Consider the following 17,977-nt stretch of genomic DNA (forward strand, 5'->3'; position numbering starts at 1 on the left):
TACTTCGTACTTTTGTATTGACGAACGCAGGAATTTGAAGCGTGTACAAGAGCACAAAGGTATAGCATGATAAATGATTCAAAGAATAATACATGTAAGATGGGATATTCAATGTTTGCGCCCTTCTCTTTTCATATGTTCCTTTGGGACATTACATAAAATGAGAATGAGTCCCATTTTTAATCTTAATCAAAAGCATTCCTCGGGGCCTTGGTCTAAAGAGATTGACTATACAAAATTTCCCAAAGCATTAGCATTTTTTTACTATGAGAATACACATACAATGATTTTGTAAAGATTTATGGCAGTATATAAGTTGGCACTTAGCAGTTATGTTCTGGGCATTATTTAGGCTAGTTTTACTCTTGATAGTTTGATGCACAAGGGAACTCAGTTAAAATTTTATACAAAGAAACCAACACAAAAGAAGTAAGCTTTAACTCATTGATGTAATATAGTGGTCTTAAACCAAATAAATAATCCTTGCATTGACATTTACGATTGGAGTGAAGACAACCAAAGCCCCTTTCACCTTTTCCTCCCAATCTAGCATAGCATTTCGGCCGCACATCTTACTGGCCCAAGATATCTGATGCTGACTTGTTCAAGATTTGAAAAAGCTCTTCCCTGTATTAAGAAAATTCAAGTGAAGTTGCTTGCAAACTGAGTGCACTACAAGCTAATTTTTTTTTAATGAGGTTCTCTTGACAAGAATCCGTGAGTGATCTTATTTATGAAATAAAAAGTTTCATTAGTTACATGAGATTAATCTCTTCATTAGATAGTTAATCATTATGCACTGTAAGTTTTCTTTTACTTTTCTCACTTCAGTTATTAAATCAGAGGTCTTAATATTATGATGTGGTTAATATTAAACAAACTTGTGGAAATAAGAATAAAGGGGACCAACATGCTTACCGGTCAGGTTTGAATATGAGATAGCGATAAGTAAACCACTGAAATTGAAAGGAAAAGTTAATAGAAACATAATTGGCATTAATAGAAACACACACCAATTATGCAGCACAGCACTTACCACAGAGTAAAATATTCCAATTAATTCCAGTACTGTTGGGAAAACTGGCAATTTGTCAATGGCCTACATACAACAATGACAAAAACAAAATCAGTAGGGTGCAAGCATTGGGATAAGATCTACAGACACTTGTTTTTCATGGAAAAAATATGTACAGGCTCAACAGCCAAATCAAGAAAGAAAGAAGGAATCTCTTGTGAAGCTGTTTTCACTTAAAAGAGGTTTTCAAATCCTTAAAAAATAATGATTTACTTATGGATCAAACTGTGATAGCCCCAATGGATTTGTTCTTCCACCATCAGATCATTTTTTTTCTAGCAGTGGCCATATCAGCCCATATGCTATGAAGCACTTGTACCTGCATTTGCTTCACATGTCCATAATTCAAACCCCTGATATTTTTGGATACTTCATTGATACATATTTATGAAGTATCCAGGCCTTTGAAAAAGGTTATGAAATTTAATACAGCAAGATACGAAACATAAAAGTGTACATAAGATAGAAATATAGAAACATTGTCTTTTGTTGAACCAAAAATAGAAGTTGTCCTCTTTATAGATGATGCTCGAGAAGGAAATGAGATTGACACTATTCTTAGTTCTTACTAGTAGGCAGTAAGCAAGTGACTTATGATGACAATGAACTATCATTTTTATTTTTATTTTAGTAATGTTGACAATTGCATACCTTTTATGCTTTATCAAATTTTAAATGTATCCTGCATATATTATATCCTATACATTTTAAGAAAAGTTGTATCGCTGTATCAGATACATATCATATCTAATACAATGTATCTAATCTGTGCATCATATCCATATGTCAATAGTTCAGCTAAATTCTACAATCACGTATTCATTTCCAAAACACTGAAAGTGGCAAAGATTACCGCAATCAAATTTGTTGATGCCCAAAATGCTGCTATGGCTGCAAATCCCAAACCAATAAGTCCCAGACGGTCCTCAGGTTGATCCCACTGTTTAAAAATCAACAAACAGCAATGCAGGTATATGGTACCTTTTGTGTCTCTTTGAAAGAAAGACAAGGGTGGGAGTGGGAGGAAAAACTCACAACATTCTGAACAGACTTAAAAACAGTAAGGGTAGTTGAAGATTCAGAACTTTCTCCAGAAGCCTTCACAACAAAAGAAACATGATTCCGTCTCCCTGTGAAATGAGCAAAATGAAAGTCAGTAATCAGAAACATAAGAGATACAAACACTTCTAACACAAATCAGCAGAGGTTATATGCAATCAATAGTCATAGTTGCTCCATACAACAATAAGTCAATGCAGTTCAAAATTGAGCTTTTTGTGCATGAAAAGTATACAAATTTCACATACATGATACAACAACGACTTTCTTAATTGGATTCAACCTAATGCAAAAATCTCATGAATTTTACATAGTGCCAGGGTGCATAACCATGCCAAAAAGCCACCAGAAACCACTTATACTAAGATTTTCAGTTAATATTTAATTTCTAGAGACAGAGAATTGCCAAATTCCAATTCCAAGCAGATGAGTTTACAGTTCAACCTTTGTAACGATATCATTTGACAACCAAGAATTATGCAGAAGAAAACCTAACCATTTCTTCCTACGGGATTACCCGATCAAAATTTTCCCTTTGAAACTGAACTTTCAAGGTCAAAGATTACTTACTTACTTTGATTTGAACCAATTATGCTTGAAAAAAAACAAAACACTACTGAGGATAAAACCATTTTGTGCGAATGGGAACACAAATCTCAACTTTGAAAGAAAAGGGTTACCTGAAAGAAGAGAAAAAGGGGAACTTGGGAAGTTGCCCGGATGATATTTTCTAGCAGGGAGCAGCAATGGTGGCGGCAAGCTTGCAACAATGGAAGCCATTTGCAATGCACCCCTAAATGTTGTGGCAGAAATAACAACAATAATAATAATAATAAAAATAAAAAACTAAACTTTGGGTTGAGATTCCCTCCAATGATAATCAGAATCAGATGTCAGAAATCAGATCCTCCAATGATAATCAGATTTCAGAAATCAAAAGTAAGATTGCCTTGTATTGTATGTAGTATGTAGTATTACTCTAGTGCAAAGGATGAGTGAGACACAGCCAATGAAAGGAATGTGCACCACAAAAAAATAAAATACAATCTCTTTTTTGTATATTTATTTTACTGTGCTTTCCAGTTCCCAGCCATAAAATTCTAAAGATGTTAAATAGGTTTTATTTTTAAAACTGGATTTTGTATCCAAAATTTGCAAAATATGTAATATTTTATTTTATATTATTAATTATTTATAATGATGTTAAATAGTTTTTTATTTAAATTGATGTATATTTTGTTATTATAACTTATTAGAAAAGTATTAAATTATTTATTTAATATCTTAAGAATTCATTTAATATCAATTTAGCTATTAAACAATTAAAATATTAAACAAGTCTCTTAAATACTACTACAAAATAACCACTTTATCAAGTTATTATTAATCTAAATAAATATTACTTTTATGTCTTTTAAAAATCTTAAAAACATAATATCATTAATATTTGAAAAACAAAATAGTTGTAAGAAAATATTTGAAAAATTAGTGATTTGATCTTTAAAAAGGTTTTTTTTAAGAAAACATTTTAAAAAGTTGAATAATTTTTTAATATTGATTTTAAAAAAAGTAATTCATTTTATTTCACCAAACAACGAATCAAAATATTTTCTTGCACCAAAAATAAAGTAGTGATAGGGAGAGAAAGTCTCACTATTTTTTGACATTAATTATCTATTAATAAAATTAATAGATATTTTCAGTAATATAATGGTGGAAAAAAAGAAAAAAAATGTGTTATTTTCTATTTTTCCATAGACCAACCCTAATGAGTTAGAACATCTAAGATTATCCCTTAAATGAGTTGATAGTGATGTTCTGAATTATTAGAATATGTTTGGAAATCAAATAAAAAAAATATTTTTGAGGTAAAATATTTTTGCAAAAAAATTAAAATCTTTACTTTTAGTTTCATTATATTTTTATCCGTTCACATATCATTAATTTTAACCCTAAATCAAAGATGCATCAATCAAGTGACTACTTCAAATTATCTACGTACTGGTTGCTAACTATTACATCAGAAACTTTAGCATGAATTGCGTCCTGCTAAACTTCTCTATTACCCATGGTCCCGCATGAGTGATGCATGGCAACAAAACTTTGAATAGGAATTAAAAGAGTCTCTCTTGTAATAGTTAAAAATTTAATTTATTAAATAATAAAATTATGATTTATTTTAAAAAAATAACAAGGAAAATAAATAAATATATTAAAAATAAAAATAAAAGAAAATATAAAAAACTAAAACGTAGACGTTAACGTTTAAAAAAATATTATTTTAAGTAATGTTTTAAAAATATTAAAAATTATTAAAAAAAACTCATTTTTGAATAGTCAAATGAAATTTTGAATTAATCAAAAAGTTAAAACTAATTAAAATTTGTTATCTAACTTTCGAATTTTATATTTTGTTGTTATAATATTATTATAAAAATTGTATTGAGTTGTTTTATTTTTAGTTGTTGTATAAGGAAAGGAGAAATCCACATTTTTATCATTTACCAACTGTGCATACGCTTTTAATATAATGTGCTCTAGAGTCAATTAGTGGACCTCTGGCTATAAAAGTTCCTTGACAAAATGTTAGTTGACATAATGAGCGTGATGCCTCTAAAACAATTTTAATAATTAAGTTGCTTTTTAAAAGATAAATATTAAACATTTTTAGATGGCTAAAATATAAGAACAGTATTTTGTTTTATTTTTGGTTTTAAGTTTATTCCTTAATTTTTAAAGATTCTAAAAATAATTTGCTTATTTAATGTGAATGTATGAATACATAAATTTTGATGATGTCAAAAAAGAATAAAATAAGACCGTTTCAAAGGATAAGCATTTGCTTCAAGATTGTTTCAACAAACAAAGTCTTGTTTTAAGATTCACTAAAAATCAAGTCTTGCCTCAAAAAAAAGGGTTTCAAAGTCATGCAAGACTCTAGTAATCGATTACCAGGAAGTGTAATCAATTATCAAAAGGGAAGAATGAGAAAGAACTGTTGAAAAAGATTTTGAATTTGAATTTTGAACATGTAATCGATTACCATATGTTCGTAATCAATTATCAGCAACGAAACTCCTAAAATTCAAATTCAAAAGTCATGACCCTTCAAATTATAACTGTGTAATCGATTACACAAATATTGTAATCGATTACCAGTTGAGAATTTTCAGAAAATCTGTCAATAGTCACATCATTTAGTTGAATTTGTGAATGGCCATCAAAGGCCTATAAATAGGTGACTTGGACACGAATTTTGATGAGAGAGTTTTGTTGGTCCAAAATGTCTGATCCTCTCAAAAGACAATGAGAGAGATTCCAAGAGAACTTCATTGTCAGATGTTTTCTCAAAAGAAACTCTTGGACAAACACTTGCAAATCCATTAAGAGTTTCTCCATAGACTTCAATTGTAATATCCTTCTCTTCAAGAGAGAATTCTTCTTTCCTCATTCAAAGAGATTGATTAAGGGACTGAGGGTCTCTTAAGTTGTAAGAATTCCTGAACACAAGAGATGAATTGTCGTTGTGTGGTTCAGACTTTGTAAACGGATTTTTACAAAGAGAGTGAAAAATCTCAAGTGGATTGTTTGAGTATTGGATGTAGGCACGGACTTTGCCGAACCAGTATAAAAACTGTGTTTGCATTCTTTCTTCCCTTATTTCATTTATTTTGTTGCAATCAATTTTGTCTTGCATGTTTAAAGAACATTATTAAATTGATTGTTACTTCTTTTGCATTCTAAGCCTATCTCTCTTAAGTTATTGAGGCTGCTGATCCAATATTTAATTTATGATAAGTTAGTCATTTCAAAAAATAAATCATTTTTTATATTTGAACACAATTTTTAATTTTTTAATGATTGATTTAAGATATGAAACTTGTTTCATTAGATTTACCTACATAAAAGTTATATAGGAATCAACGAATACTCGAAACAAAAAAAAAAAGTCTTATATATACAATGAAAATCGTATGAAAAATGATTCCCATGGATAATAAAAAATAATAATATAAGATTTTTTTAAGTTTTTGGTTGATTATGAGACCCATTTTTCATGTATTTCTTATCTTATTTTTCTTTTTTTAATATTAGTTTATTTTCATAAATTGAAAATGGTCAAATTATCCAAATGATTAATTTATCATGAATTAAACAAGTAAGATAATCATTTTAGAACTTATAAAAATTAATTTAGAACAAAAATAAATTAAAGGGGCATTTTGTATATTTTATCTTTTTTAAATAGAACGAGCATATATATATATATATATATATATATATATATATATATATATATATATATATATATATATATGTATATCACTATTTACTATTTAGTTAGCGTCTGGTCAATTGAATGACACGGAGTAATCTCTGCATAAATATAAAAATAAAGGAGCTGAATCAAATTTTTTTTGACATGGAGTAATATGGACTTTGAGTCTTAAATATGCATCAGAGTTAAATAACACTATATTTGATAATATATATAAAGGAGGCATATACTTTATTTTAAGAATAACTCTTTGAGTTATTTTTCATCAGGCTATTTGTTTGTTTTCTTAAGATATAATAATTATAATAAGTAATTAATTTCAATCATTAAATTTGATGAAGAATAATTCTAAAAAAAGTACTCTCAGAATAAATTAATCCCTCTTTATATATATATATATATATATATATATATATATATATATATATATATATATATATATATATATATATTATTTAAAAAAAAGTTCATCACTAAAATTAATCCTTATATTAACTTTTGTTGTTAAATTTGGATAGAATGTGACAAGACATACATTAAATATTAGGTTTAATTGACATGAAAATTGAAGTAAAACGTCATTTTAATTATTAAAACATAGAGTTACTTAAATAGATTTTTTGAAACATGTTATACAATAAATCAAGGAAAGAAGAAAATTAGCAAGCCTCCAACTTTAGTTACTATCAACCAATCTAAAAAAAAGAAAAGAAAAAAGAAGACAAGTTCATTACTCAAATTAATCTTTATATTAAATTTTGTTATTAAATGCTGATAACATGTGAGAAGACACATTAAACACTAGGTTAAATTGGCACGAAAATTTAAGTAAAACATGATTTTAATTCTTGAAAAATAATGTTAAAATAAATAAATAAAAAGAAGAAAACAAGTCAAGCCTCTAACTCTAGCTTCTATCGACCAATCTACTACTATTATGAATAGTTCAATTCCTCTAAGGTATAATGATAATATTATAAAACTTACTATACCTGTTTTATTCTTTACCTGTTTATTATATTGTTTCCGTTTCATTTACGATGCATTGTCCTTTTCATTCCAAAATTTTATTGCATAATAAAAATATGTATTTTAATTTTTAAAAAACGTGAAAATATATTCTTTTAAATTTTGTAACCCATCTTCTTAAAATGAAACAAATGTAAAGTTTGTGCATGCATATTTAAAGTCAAGAAGTTTTTTTCTATCTTAAATTAAGACATCATCTTCTTTCTCTGATTTTTTTATTGCAAATAAAATATATAATAACATATTATAGATGTTTAAATTGTAATAAATACATATTCTTTATTTAATTCACACAAAAATTATTTTAAATAATTATTTTTATAAAACAAACACACAGATTTATTATAAGAAAAATGTAGTTTTATAAACATGTTGTAAAGTATTTTATTTCTTTTATTTGTTAACAATATTTTTTAAGAGAAAAACCAAAGAAAAAGTTTCCTTTTAGTTCCTACATTCAAAAAAATTTCTTTTAGTCCTTATATAACTTTCAATCTTATCGTTACACAAATTTTACATTTTTGATTCTTGTTATTTTGTAACGTAAAGATCAAAATAAATATAAAAAATATCTGTATAGAAACTAAAAGGATGTTTTTTAAACTTAGGAACTAAAAAGAGAAAACTTACATAATTATAAGGATTAAATAAGTAGTTTTTCCAAAAAAATAAATCATATTTAAAATATATAATTATGACCTTTTGTATTTGATAAAAAAATTGTGACTTACAATTTATTAAAATTTTGGAAAAGAAATTTAATGTATTAAAAAATTGAAAAATATATAAGCTTAATGATCATACATTAGTAATATAAAATTAAATAATTTTATACCATTATCAAATTATTGCTATGATGTTTAAAATATCATTGAGCAACAAACGTGGATAAAAGGATTTGTTTGTTTAAGTGATATTATATTTGACCTCTTTAAATAATGTCTCATATTCAAATATTATGAATGAAAAAAATATTATTAAAAGAAAAAAATCTAATGTGGCAAATATTATGAATCAAATTTTCTGATGAAAATTAATTATAATAAATATGATAAAAATTTCACACAAATGTGACACGTTAAAAAAAAAAAAACAGAACAAAGCAATGAGATTGAAGCAGACAGCCCTATCCTTTAAGATACCCTAAGAAAACCATTGAGGCCATAAATTCAATTCAACTGCTTAGTGCTTAAGGCGTAAGGTTAGTTGGGTCTTCCTGAAACAGTGGAACTTATGGAACTTAGCATATCTAACGGTCAATATTCTACTAGCTCTTTCCCTGTCTTACTAACCAACAAAAAACACAAAAAGAAAAATAAATAATTAAAAAATTCTCAGCGGGTTCCTCTCTTTTGTTTTTATATTCTTCAATTCAGCTGTACCTACGTCTCTCTCTCCTTTTTTACTCTCCAAGCAAAAACACCCACATTAGTGGAAGAGAAATAATTTTTCATAAGTTTTACAAATAAAAGGGATAAAAAAAAGTGAAAAAAGAGACACTCATCACCAATATGATATATATCCGTGGACAACTCATTACAGCTTAAAAACAGATAATTTTAAGAGCTTTTGTAAATATATTCTTTCTTTGTCCACTTATATTGATGGAACAAAGGCTGATAACAAAGTATCCGTGTTTTTGTAAATACATTGTAATTTAAAAATAGTTAACTTTCCTTAATTACTAAGCCTTTTGTTAAATTCTTTTTCATCAAAGAATCACTCATTTTAAAAAAATATATTCTAATTTTTCAAGTATTTATTATAATTTTTTAAAAATAAATTGAAGTTAAAAATTAAAGAATTTAAAATATAATTATAATCATAATATATTTAAATAGTTTTTACAATTTGTTTTAAAATTTTATATTTTAGCAAGTATCAACGGATAATCGTGGCTACTAACATATATTAATAAAATTCATAAATATCTACTTGAAAGATATTTATTTAGATATGAAATGGATTTTCCTCTAACAAGGCGCGGATGATGAATAGATTATATATATTTGTATATCCACCCTAACCTATGATCATCCCTATCTAGGAGAATTCTAACAAACAAAGTTTTTTTTTAATATCCATGTAAAATTATTTAATAAGATACATTTTTAATTTTTTTTAACATGTGTACAAAACTATTAGCACATATGACATTGTATTAAATAAGCTCAATGTTTTTAATATAATATTTTTATTACTACATAACTTATATTTTTATTTTCCTAAGAATCAAGTGTCTTAGATATTTTCAGTATTTATCTAAATTTTCCAGAACTGGTATTTAAATTGACATATGATGAGAAAATTTATTCATATTTTTTTAATAAGACTCTTATTTTTTTTCTCTCAAATATCTTCCTTTGAAAGTGATCTTGTTGAAGACACGATAAAATATTAAATATTAACATTTTTCCTAATGAGAATTTAAATTTTAATTCATCACATTATGAAAAATTAACATCTTTTACTATACTCATGTTCATCGATGCACTATTTTTTAAGAGTTAAACACTTCATTGACATCTCATATTTGTTTCTATCTTTATTTTTTTTCCACTTCAAATACCCATTACATCTATCACTTTTAATTTCTCTGTCACTTTTTCTCTCTAGATATACAACCTTTTTTTTTTATAGCTTTCCAAGTAACATGTTCCATTTTTAAGTGAAATTTATATAAGTTTAGTTTTTACACATTATTATGTAAATATTTTATACTTTTAATTAATTAAAATTTAATTCGTCTAAATATAATTTTAAATTAAGTATTACAAAAAATAATAATCCTACCATAAATTTATTATTAAATTAAATTAAAGTCTAAAACAATCTTTATATTATCATTACATTCTAATTAAATTCAAGTTTAATATGTATGGTACTAATTGAGTGTTTTAAGCTTTAAAGAACTTTTCAATAAATATTTACTAACACACTTTAGTAAATAGTTTTAATTAAAACAAATAAATATACATGAATAGTATTTTTTTTTACATTGTTATATAAACACAAATCATGTATGATAAATTTATTAATTTTATAATAATTACTTTAAAAATTATTTAAAAATAATTTTTGATTGGCTGATATTATATATATTTTTTACATTGATAAACATATCTATTAAACTCTTTAAAAACATAATCTTGAGTCTTTTAAATAAAAAATAATAATGAATTCATCAAGATCAATTAATGAAAATAGTTATTTTAATTAATTTTGATTAATAATATAAGTTTAAATTTACTAAAAAATACTCATAAAGTAGCTATATTTAATGTTATTATTAAAAATTCAAGAAATAATCCAATATACTCCAGTAATATATAAATACTTGCTTCATTAAATTTTACTAAAAAAAGTCATAAATTTATATAATTTAAATAGTAGCTATATTTAATGACAATCATATTGGAAATTCAAGAAAAAATCCAATACAATAAATACTTGTTACATTAAATAACACTCATAAATTTAAATAGTTTAAATATTAGCTATATTTAATGACATTAATATTAGAAACTCAATGCATAATCCAATGCAATAAATACTTGTTTCATTATATATTATTTTTATTTGGGTAATAAATGTTGTGAGCATTTATCCCCTTTATATTTATCTCTATTTTCATAAATTGTACTGACAGACTGTTTCTATATAATTTTATTTTATAAGAATAATGAGAGCGTGCAACATGAGAAAGGGTCCTTAGCACCAACAGCATTTTCACTCCAAAAAAAAAAAAAAAAAAAAACTTGCCCTCGCCATTTTCGCTCCTTAAAAAACATCATCAAGAACAACAAAAAGCACAGCAAGCGTGGTTGTCAATGGGAGTCAACATGTCCAACACGCCACCTCACACCAAAGACTTGTTTTCCTCTCCAGTTCTCTCTCTTAGCTTAGTAAGTAATAATCAACTCCTTATATATATATGTGTATCAATATATACATATATGTGCATATAGCATAAAATATAGTATATATATGAATAAATTGAACTTGGTTTGTTTCTGTTGTGATTGAATTCTGTGTTGTTGTTTTTTTCTGTTTGAATTGGATACTGAAGGCTGGGATTTTCCGGTATGCTGGGGAGGCGGCGGAGACGTCCGGCATGGAGATGGCCAGCGATGAGGTCCGGCAAGAGGATACTGCTGATATTAGCAGCGACAACTCAGGACCCGTGAGATCCAGGTCAGAAGAAGATTTTGATTGTGATGATGTTCATGATGGTGATGACAAAGATAACGATGATAAGAATAGAAAGAAGAAGAGAAAGTATCACAGGCACACCACTGAACAGATAAGAGAAATGGAAGCGTACGTAAACTCTCTCACCTTGCGTATATCTATACGTATAAATTAATTTAGTATTGAATCATGGGTGAGCATTATAATTTTCTTCTTTTATTTATTTATTTGTGAGGTGTCTTCAGTTCAACCTTCATTGTTGGAGAAAGAGAGAGTGACACTTCGAGTTATTAATTGAGGATTGAGAAGCAGCTTTTCTTATTAACTAATTATAGTTTATGGCCTGTGAGATCATTTTATATTTGCATACTTTCATATATTAGGTATTAACTAATAACATGGTCTAATTTTTATCAGCTGATATAAAATTATTTTAGTTTAATTAATAATAATAAATTTAAGTCTTTAAATATTAAAATAAAGTTTTATTTTTTATAATAATTCTAACATGATTGCTAAAGAGGTTATCAATGTGATCTATACAAAAAATGTTAGGTGTGAGGTGATTAAGTAGTACTAATGAAAATGGTTTCTTCCGAAGTTAAATATATAATTTGCATATGCCGACATTACAAGTGGGGTAATTTAAAGTATAATTTATGTATATAACTTGTATGTATACCGTACTAATGGCAAAGATTGTGGGAAAAGTTTGCGATCGACATCGTATAGTCAAAGCAAAAAGATGATTACTAAAGCTAAAGCTTGCTTAAAATTTGTAACTGCTTTTGCTTAATTTGTCGGTTAATTTGTTGATCTTATGTCAATAAGAAGCATTTTTCCACTTGATTAGTTTGTGTTATTTTAGGTTGTTGCATTATTATTATATTAAACATTTTGTTAATTGTAGGATCAGTCTCTCTGAGATGAAGCTTGTAGTGAAAGATAATACAGCAAAAAAGACAGACAAACTGACATGAATAATGAATTAATATTGTAGGCTTTTCAAGGAATCACCGCATCCTGATGAAAAGCAGAGGCAAAAACTCAGCCAGCAACTTGGCCTTGCTCCAAGGCAAGTCAAGTTTTGGTTCCAAAATCGTCGAACCCAAATCAAGGTATATCTAAATTTATTTACCTTAGAATAATGCAGACTTAATTTATTTAGAAATTATATATGTATGCATTATGCAATATTATTGTCTTTTGTAGGCACTACAAGAGCGCCATGAAAACTCATTGTTGAAGACAGAATTAGACAAACTTAGGGAGGAAACTAAGGCCATGCGAGAAACCATAAACAAATCTTGTTGCCCCAATTGTGGCATGGTAACGGCTACCATAGATGCTTCCATGTCCACTGAAGAAAAACAACTTCTTATTGAAAATGCCAAACTCAAAGCTGAGGTATAATTAATTTGTGTAAACAAACTTTTTTTATGGACAAATATTAATTTATTAGTTTTATTATCAGATAAGGGAATCAAACCCACCACTTTTCCTTCTTTCCTTTTCATTTTCTCAACCACTTGTATGTCTATGAAGTACAAACTACAATCTTATTGAAAAATGTTTCGCTAATTGATTAATCATTATATAGGTAGAGAAGCTCCGAACAGCTTTAGGGAAATTCTCACCAAGGACAACGTCTCCTACTACATCTTCTGCTGGCCATGATGAAGAAGAGAATAGAAACTCTTTGGGTTTTTACAGTGTACTTTTCGGGCTCGACAAATCAAGGATAATGGATGTAGCAAACCGAGCAACGGAGGAGCTCATAAAGATGGCAACTATGGGGGAACCATTATGGGTTCGTAGCGTTGAAACAGGTCGCGAAATACTTAACTACGATGAATATGTGAAGGAGATGGCAGCTGAAAATTCGGGCAGTGAAAGGCCAAAGACATTCATCGAAGCCTCAAGAGAAACTGAGGTTGTTTTTATGGATCTTCCTCGGCTTCTCCAAAGTTTTCTAGACGTGGTAAGTGTAAGACACGTACCAATGTGCATGAATATATATATAAAGAATGCATCATAGGTAATGTTACCAAAAGATATATTTGAGTTAAATCTTGAACCGCATGATAGCTTCAAATGATTTTACAACTTTTTTATTAAACTTGAATATTTTTTCATTCTCTAATACTAATCAAGCTCTAGGTTAGAATCGTGGTTTTAAATTGAGGTTGTGATTGCGACAGCGTTATGGTGAGTTAAAAAGTCTTTACATTACAGACAACAATCATATGAAAATGTGACTATATTATTACAGCAGAAATTGTGGTCGTGATGCCATTACGAAATGTTTAAATACCTTGATGTTGCCGACAATAATTTAAAATCATTTTTGGAATGTATTTAATTTCTTATAATATTTGTAACATATATGTTTCTTGCAGAATCAATGGAAGGAAATGTTTCCGTGCTTAATATCAAAGGCTGTAACTGTTGATGTTATAAGCAATGGCGAAGGTTCTAACAGGAATGGTGCAGTGCAATTGGTAAGGGGAAGATAATTTCACTTTGTTAGGTAGCCAGCCACACTACTGCTACATATACGTACAAAATAAATGCCTCGTTTATCTTTAGCCATTCATTTCGGCCTCATGTTAGAACGTGGATCCTTTTTTTTATTTATGATCGAGTGGTCCAACCTTGACAAGCAAGAGAAAAAGATGGGGATTCCTCTTTAAAGTGACCTTTCCCACAATTGAAATTTTCAACCGACTGTTATACACGTTTAAGGTTAAAATAAAAAACAAATTAAAACACTTCAGACGATGCATGTGGATTATGATTATAATTTTGCCTAACATAAATCAAGGTTTTATTATAAGTTAATAACCCATCATGCATTACTCTTCCGTAGGGGAATGTAAGTGCTGATGCCTTTTTCCGTCCCTTTAAACATACCCTTTTATTTGTATCTCTGAAAGTCTTGATAAGGACACAAAAAAAGCTTAAAAGCATACATAGAAAAGATCGAACATAATTTGAGTAACTCTTGGCACTTTCCTCGCACTTTCCAATATAACACAAAATCTCTCTCTTTCCATCTCTCTTTATCTCTAGAAAAAAAAAAATCTTCTTCTCTCCCGGCATATCCCCAGGGTCGTAGAATTCTGCTTTATTCCCTATTCAATACATTAAGATAGCAAGACAAACATATATACTGTTTAAGTCCTTAGACGTGGACAATAATAGGATAAAAAAAATGAATTAAGATCAAAGTTTTAAATTAAATAGAATGTAAAAGTGAGAGTCCCACATAATTTTACTTTTTATTTATCTCATTTTCTACTCTCTTTTCCTCCAAAAGAACACACTTAATGACAATGAGACTTTCTCCATCAAAGTACACAAAGGCACGAGGTTTTGTTTTGTGTTTGACATGATGAAAATTGAAAAGTTTCAAGTAATAACCATGAGCTATAATGAATGCAGATGTTTGCTGAGCTTCAAATGCTCACTCCTATGGTGCCCACCCGAGAAGTGTATTTTGTGAGGTGCTGCAAACAGTTGAGTGATGAACAGTGGGCAATAGTTGATGTCTCCATAGACAAAGTAGAAGACAACATTGATGCATCCCTTGTGAAATGTAGAAAACGCCCGTCTGGGTGTATTATTGAGGATAAGTCAAATGGCCATTGCAAGGTATGAACAAAAGTAGTTTTTAACATTTTATGAGAAATTCGGGCTATAATAGATTGCTTTAATTTGGTTTCAGGTGATATGGGTGGAGCACTTGGAGTGCCAAAAGAGCACAATTCATACAATGTACCGAACTATTGTCAACAGTGGTCTAGCTTTTGGGGCAAGGCATTGGATAGCAACACTACAACTTCATTGTGAACGTTTGGTTTTCTACATGGCAACGAATGTTCCCATGAAGGATTCAACTGGTGAGAAATATTAATGAATTATTCCAAGGTGTTGGAGGCTTTACTGAAATAATTAACATCTTCTCTTATCATAATTTGATGATGAAATGTTAGGTGTTGCCACGTTGGCTGGGAGGAAGAGCATTTTGAAGTTGGCACAAAGGATGACGTGGAGTTTCTGCCATGCAATTGGTGCATCAAGTTTTCATACATGGACCATGGTCACAAGTAAAACAGGAGAAGACATAAGGATTAGCTCTAGGAAGAACTTGAATGACCCAGGTGAACCTCTTGGGGTTATCTTGTCTGCCGTTTCTTCTGTGTGGCTTCCTGTCTCTACTAACGTGCTGTTCGATTTCTTGAGGGATGAAGCTCGTCGAAGTGAGGTACAACTTTCTGCATCCCTTCTGTTTTTTTTTTTTTTTTTTTGAATGAATCTAGGGTATTCTTGGGCCCAAGTTCAAGGATTTTTTTCAGGTATTGTATTGATACCTATTTGAAAGATTGTAATATCTTTCAATAAATATTTGTTCACATTAAGAAGAAAAAATTACTTATTATTTGACAACATCATCACGTCATGTTAGTTTATTTAGTTAATGCTATTACTAGAGTTAGAGGCATCTTGGAAGATACCATTTAAAGTTGCTGAGTTCCACAAAAGTGGATCCACCACCTTGTGTCTTCTACAGATACATATCTATAGCAGCAGCTATTTAGGCAGTTTGGTGAGTAATAGTAATAGCAAATGGGGTCATTGTGTTGTTTACTGTAGAAAATTCTCTTTGCCACAGTGGGATATCATGTCCAGTGGTGGGTCAGTTCAGTCCGTTGCAAATTTAGCTAAAGGAAAAGACCGAGGCAACGTTGTAAACATTCAAGTAAGTTTTATTTTTATTAGTAAATGTTAATTGTTAGTTTTGTTAATTTTTTGGTAGCGAGAGAAGATCAAGGTAAGTTGTTCTATATTTTTCTCTTCAATTTGTGGATGGTTGAATAGTCAATAGTACACAAAGAATTTAATTGTAAAATGTGTTTAAAACATGGTTACTAATGTGAAGTATCTGATTCTTCTCACTTGGCAGAAAATACAATCAAAAGATAACAGTGTGTGGATCTTGCAAGATAGCTGCACAAGTGCTTATGAGTCAATGGTGGTATATGCTCCTGTGGAATTTGCTGGTATACAAAGTGTGCTTACAGGATGTGATTCAAGTAATCTTGCTATATTGCCGTCAGGATTCTCAATTCTACCTGATGGGATTGAGGGAAGGCCATTGGTGATTTCGTCAAGGCAAGAAGAAAAATACACTGAAGGAGGCTCTTTGTTTACAATGGCATTCCAGATTCTTGTCAACCCTTCTCCAACAGTCAAGTTAACAACGGAGTCTGTGGAATCGGTCAATAATCTTGTGTCTTGTACATTGAGAAATATTAAAACAAGTTTGCAGTGTGAAGATGGTTAGTCAAGATAAAAGATAATTAGATAGATCATACATAGGATTTGATTAGCTGCTAAAGTTACAGGCTTTAATTTCTACCCCTTTTAATTACAGTTGAGATGAATATTTAGTGTTCCTTCAAAATTATAGGAGGCGAAATTCCATGGATGGACTTTATTTTACATGGAAAACTCATCTATCCTTGAATTTTGACCTCTAATTAACTTTTAAGGAATACCAAATTGAGTCTTAATTAGTATCCAGTTCAGCAGTAGAATAGAATGTTTTTTGATTTCTACCCGACCCCTTATTCTGGATTAGTATCATTTGTCGTTTATTATTTACAATAGGAAATAGAATTTGCAGAACGGCAAATGTATATCTGCATGAAGAGAGACAAAAAGCTTTTAGATCCTACAAATGTAGTATTATGCACAAGGTTACCATTTATTAAGGCCTTATATGATGATTTACTTTTTTGGCTCACATAAGTAGTCTTGAACTCTTGGGTAGTTTGTGGTAACTATTGCTTTGAAAAGAATCAATCATACTTATTTAAAAGATATCTTTAGGTTAATTATTATTTTCGTTTCTATAATTTATTTGTACTCTACAACGGTCAAAAAGAAAAAGAATATCTACAATAGAGAATTGTAAGTACACTACTACAGCGATTCAGCGAATCCTTTTTATATCGGTTAGAAACTGATATTGAAAATGTCTAAATTTAAATGGTGCTAAACAACATCAATTTGAGAACCAAAATTTATAAATAAATAAAAATTAATTAAACCAAAATTGAAATTCAGAGTGTGTATTTATAAAAAAAAAGGTAGAGTTAGTTTAACTGATATATAAGTGTACAATAATAGATACCATACGTTTTACTGTTTCCCTCATTAATATTGGGCAAGAATTGAGAAGTGGATAAGCTTATCTATCCTCAAGTCACGCGTGACCTCAGGAATGAATTTCCAAATCTGGTGATGTGGCCACGTGGACACATGAGCTCCAAGTAACA

General features: G+C 28.9%; 2 protein-coding genes across 5 annotated transcripts; one reads left to right on the plus strand and one right to left on the minus strand.

Annotated features, from left to right (window-relative positions):
* Positions 1-117: 117 nt before the first annotated feature.
* Positions 118-3,164, minus strand: LOC100306487 (protein CURVATURE THYLAKOID 1C-like). Of its 2 annotated transcripts, NM_001248818.3 has the most exons (6): positions 2,815-3,163; positions 2,111-2,205; positions 1,929-2,015; positions 1,037-1,099; positions 919-956; positions 118-627 (listed from the first exon to the last, which is right to left on the minus strand). In NM_001248818.3, exons 1-6 carry the CDS (start codon positions 2,912-2,914, stop codon positions 573-575), a joined length of 438 nt encoding a protein of 145 aa, NP_001235747.2. In that variant the 5' UTR covers positions 2,915-3,163; the 3' UTR covers positions 118-572. The 2 variants fall into 2 exon arrangements, with proteins under 2 accessions (NP_001235747.2, XP_040873515.1); XM_041017581.1 differs by having other exon boundaries at positions 239-627; positions 919-1,099; positions 2,815-3,164.
* Positions 3,165-11,081: 7,917 nt separating this feature from the next.
* LOC100789432 (homeobox-leucine zipper protein GLABRA 2) lies at positions 11,082-17,458 on the plus strand. 3 transcript variants are annotated; one of them, XM_014779139.3, is made up of 11 exons: positions 11,085-11,347; positions 11,539-11,762; positions 12,634-12,751; positions 12,846-13,040; positions 13,234-13,614; positions 14,033-14,134; positions 15,078-15,287; positions 15,361-15,535; positions 15,629-15,900; positions 16,309-16,395; positions 16,600-17,458. In XM_014779139.3, exons 1-11 carry the CDS (start codon positions 11,273-11,275, stop codon positions 16,978-16,980), a joined length of 2,220 nt encoding a protein of 739 aa, XP_014634625.1. In that variant the 5' UTR covers positions 11,085-11,272; the 3' UTR covers positions 16,981-17,458. The 3 variants fall into 3 exon arrangements, with proteins under 3 accessions (XP_006585590.1, XP_014634625.1, XP_003533048.1); XM_003533000.5 differs by having other exon boundaries at positions 11,089-11,347; positions 11,512-11,762; positions 16,600-17,457; XM_006585527.4 differs by lacking the exon at positions 16,600-17,458 and having other exon boundaries at positions 11,082-11,347; positions 11,512-11,762; positions 16,290-16,395.
* Positions 17,459-17,977: the final 519 nt, after the last annotated feature.

This window comes from Glycine max, chromosome 8 (assembly GCF_000004515.6).
Source record: "Glycine max cultivar Williams 82 chromosome 8, Glycine_max_v4.0, whole genome shotgun sequence".
Taxonomy (NCBI): domain Eukaryota; kingdom Viridiplantae; phylum Streptophyta; class Magnoliopsida; order Fabales; family Fabaceae; genus Glycine; species Glycine max.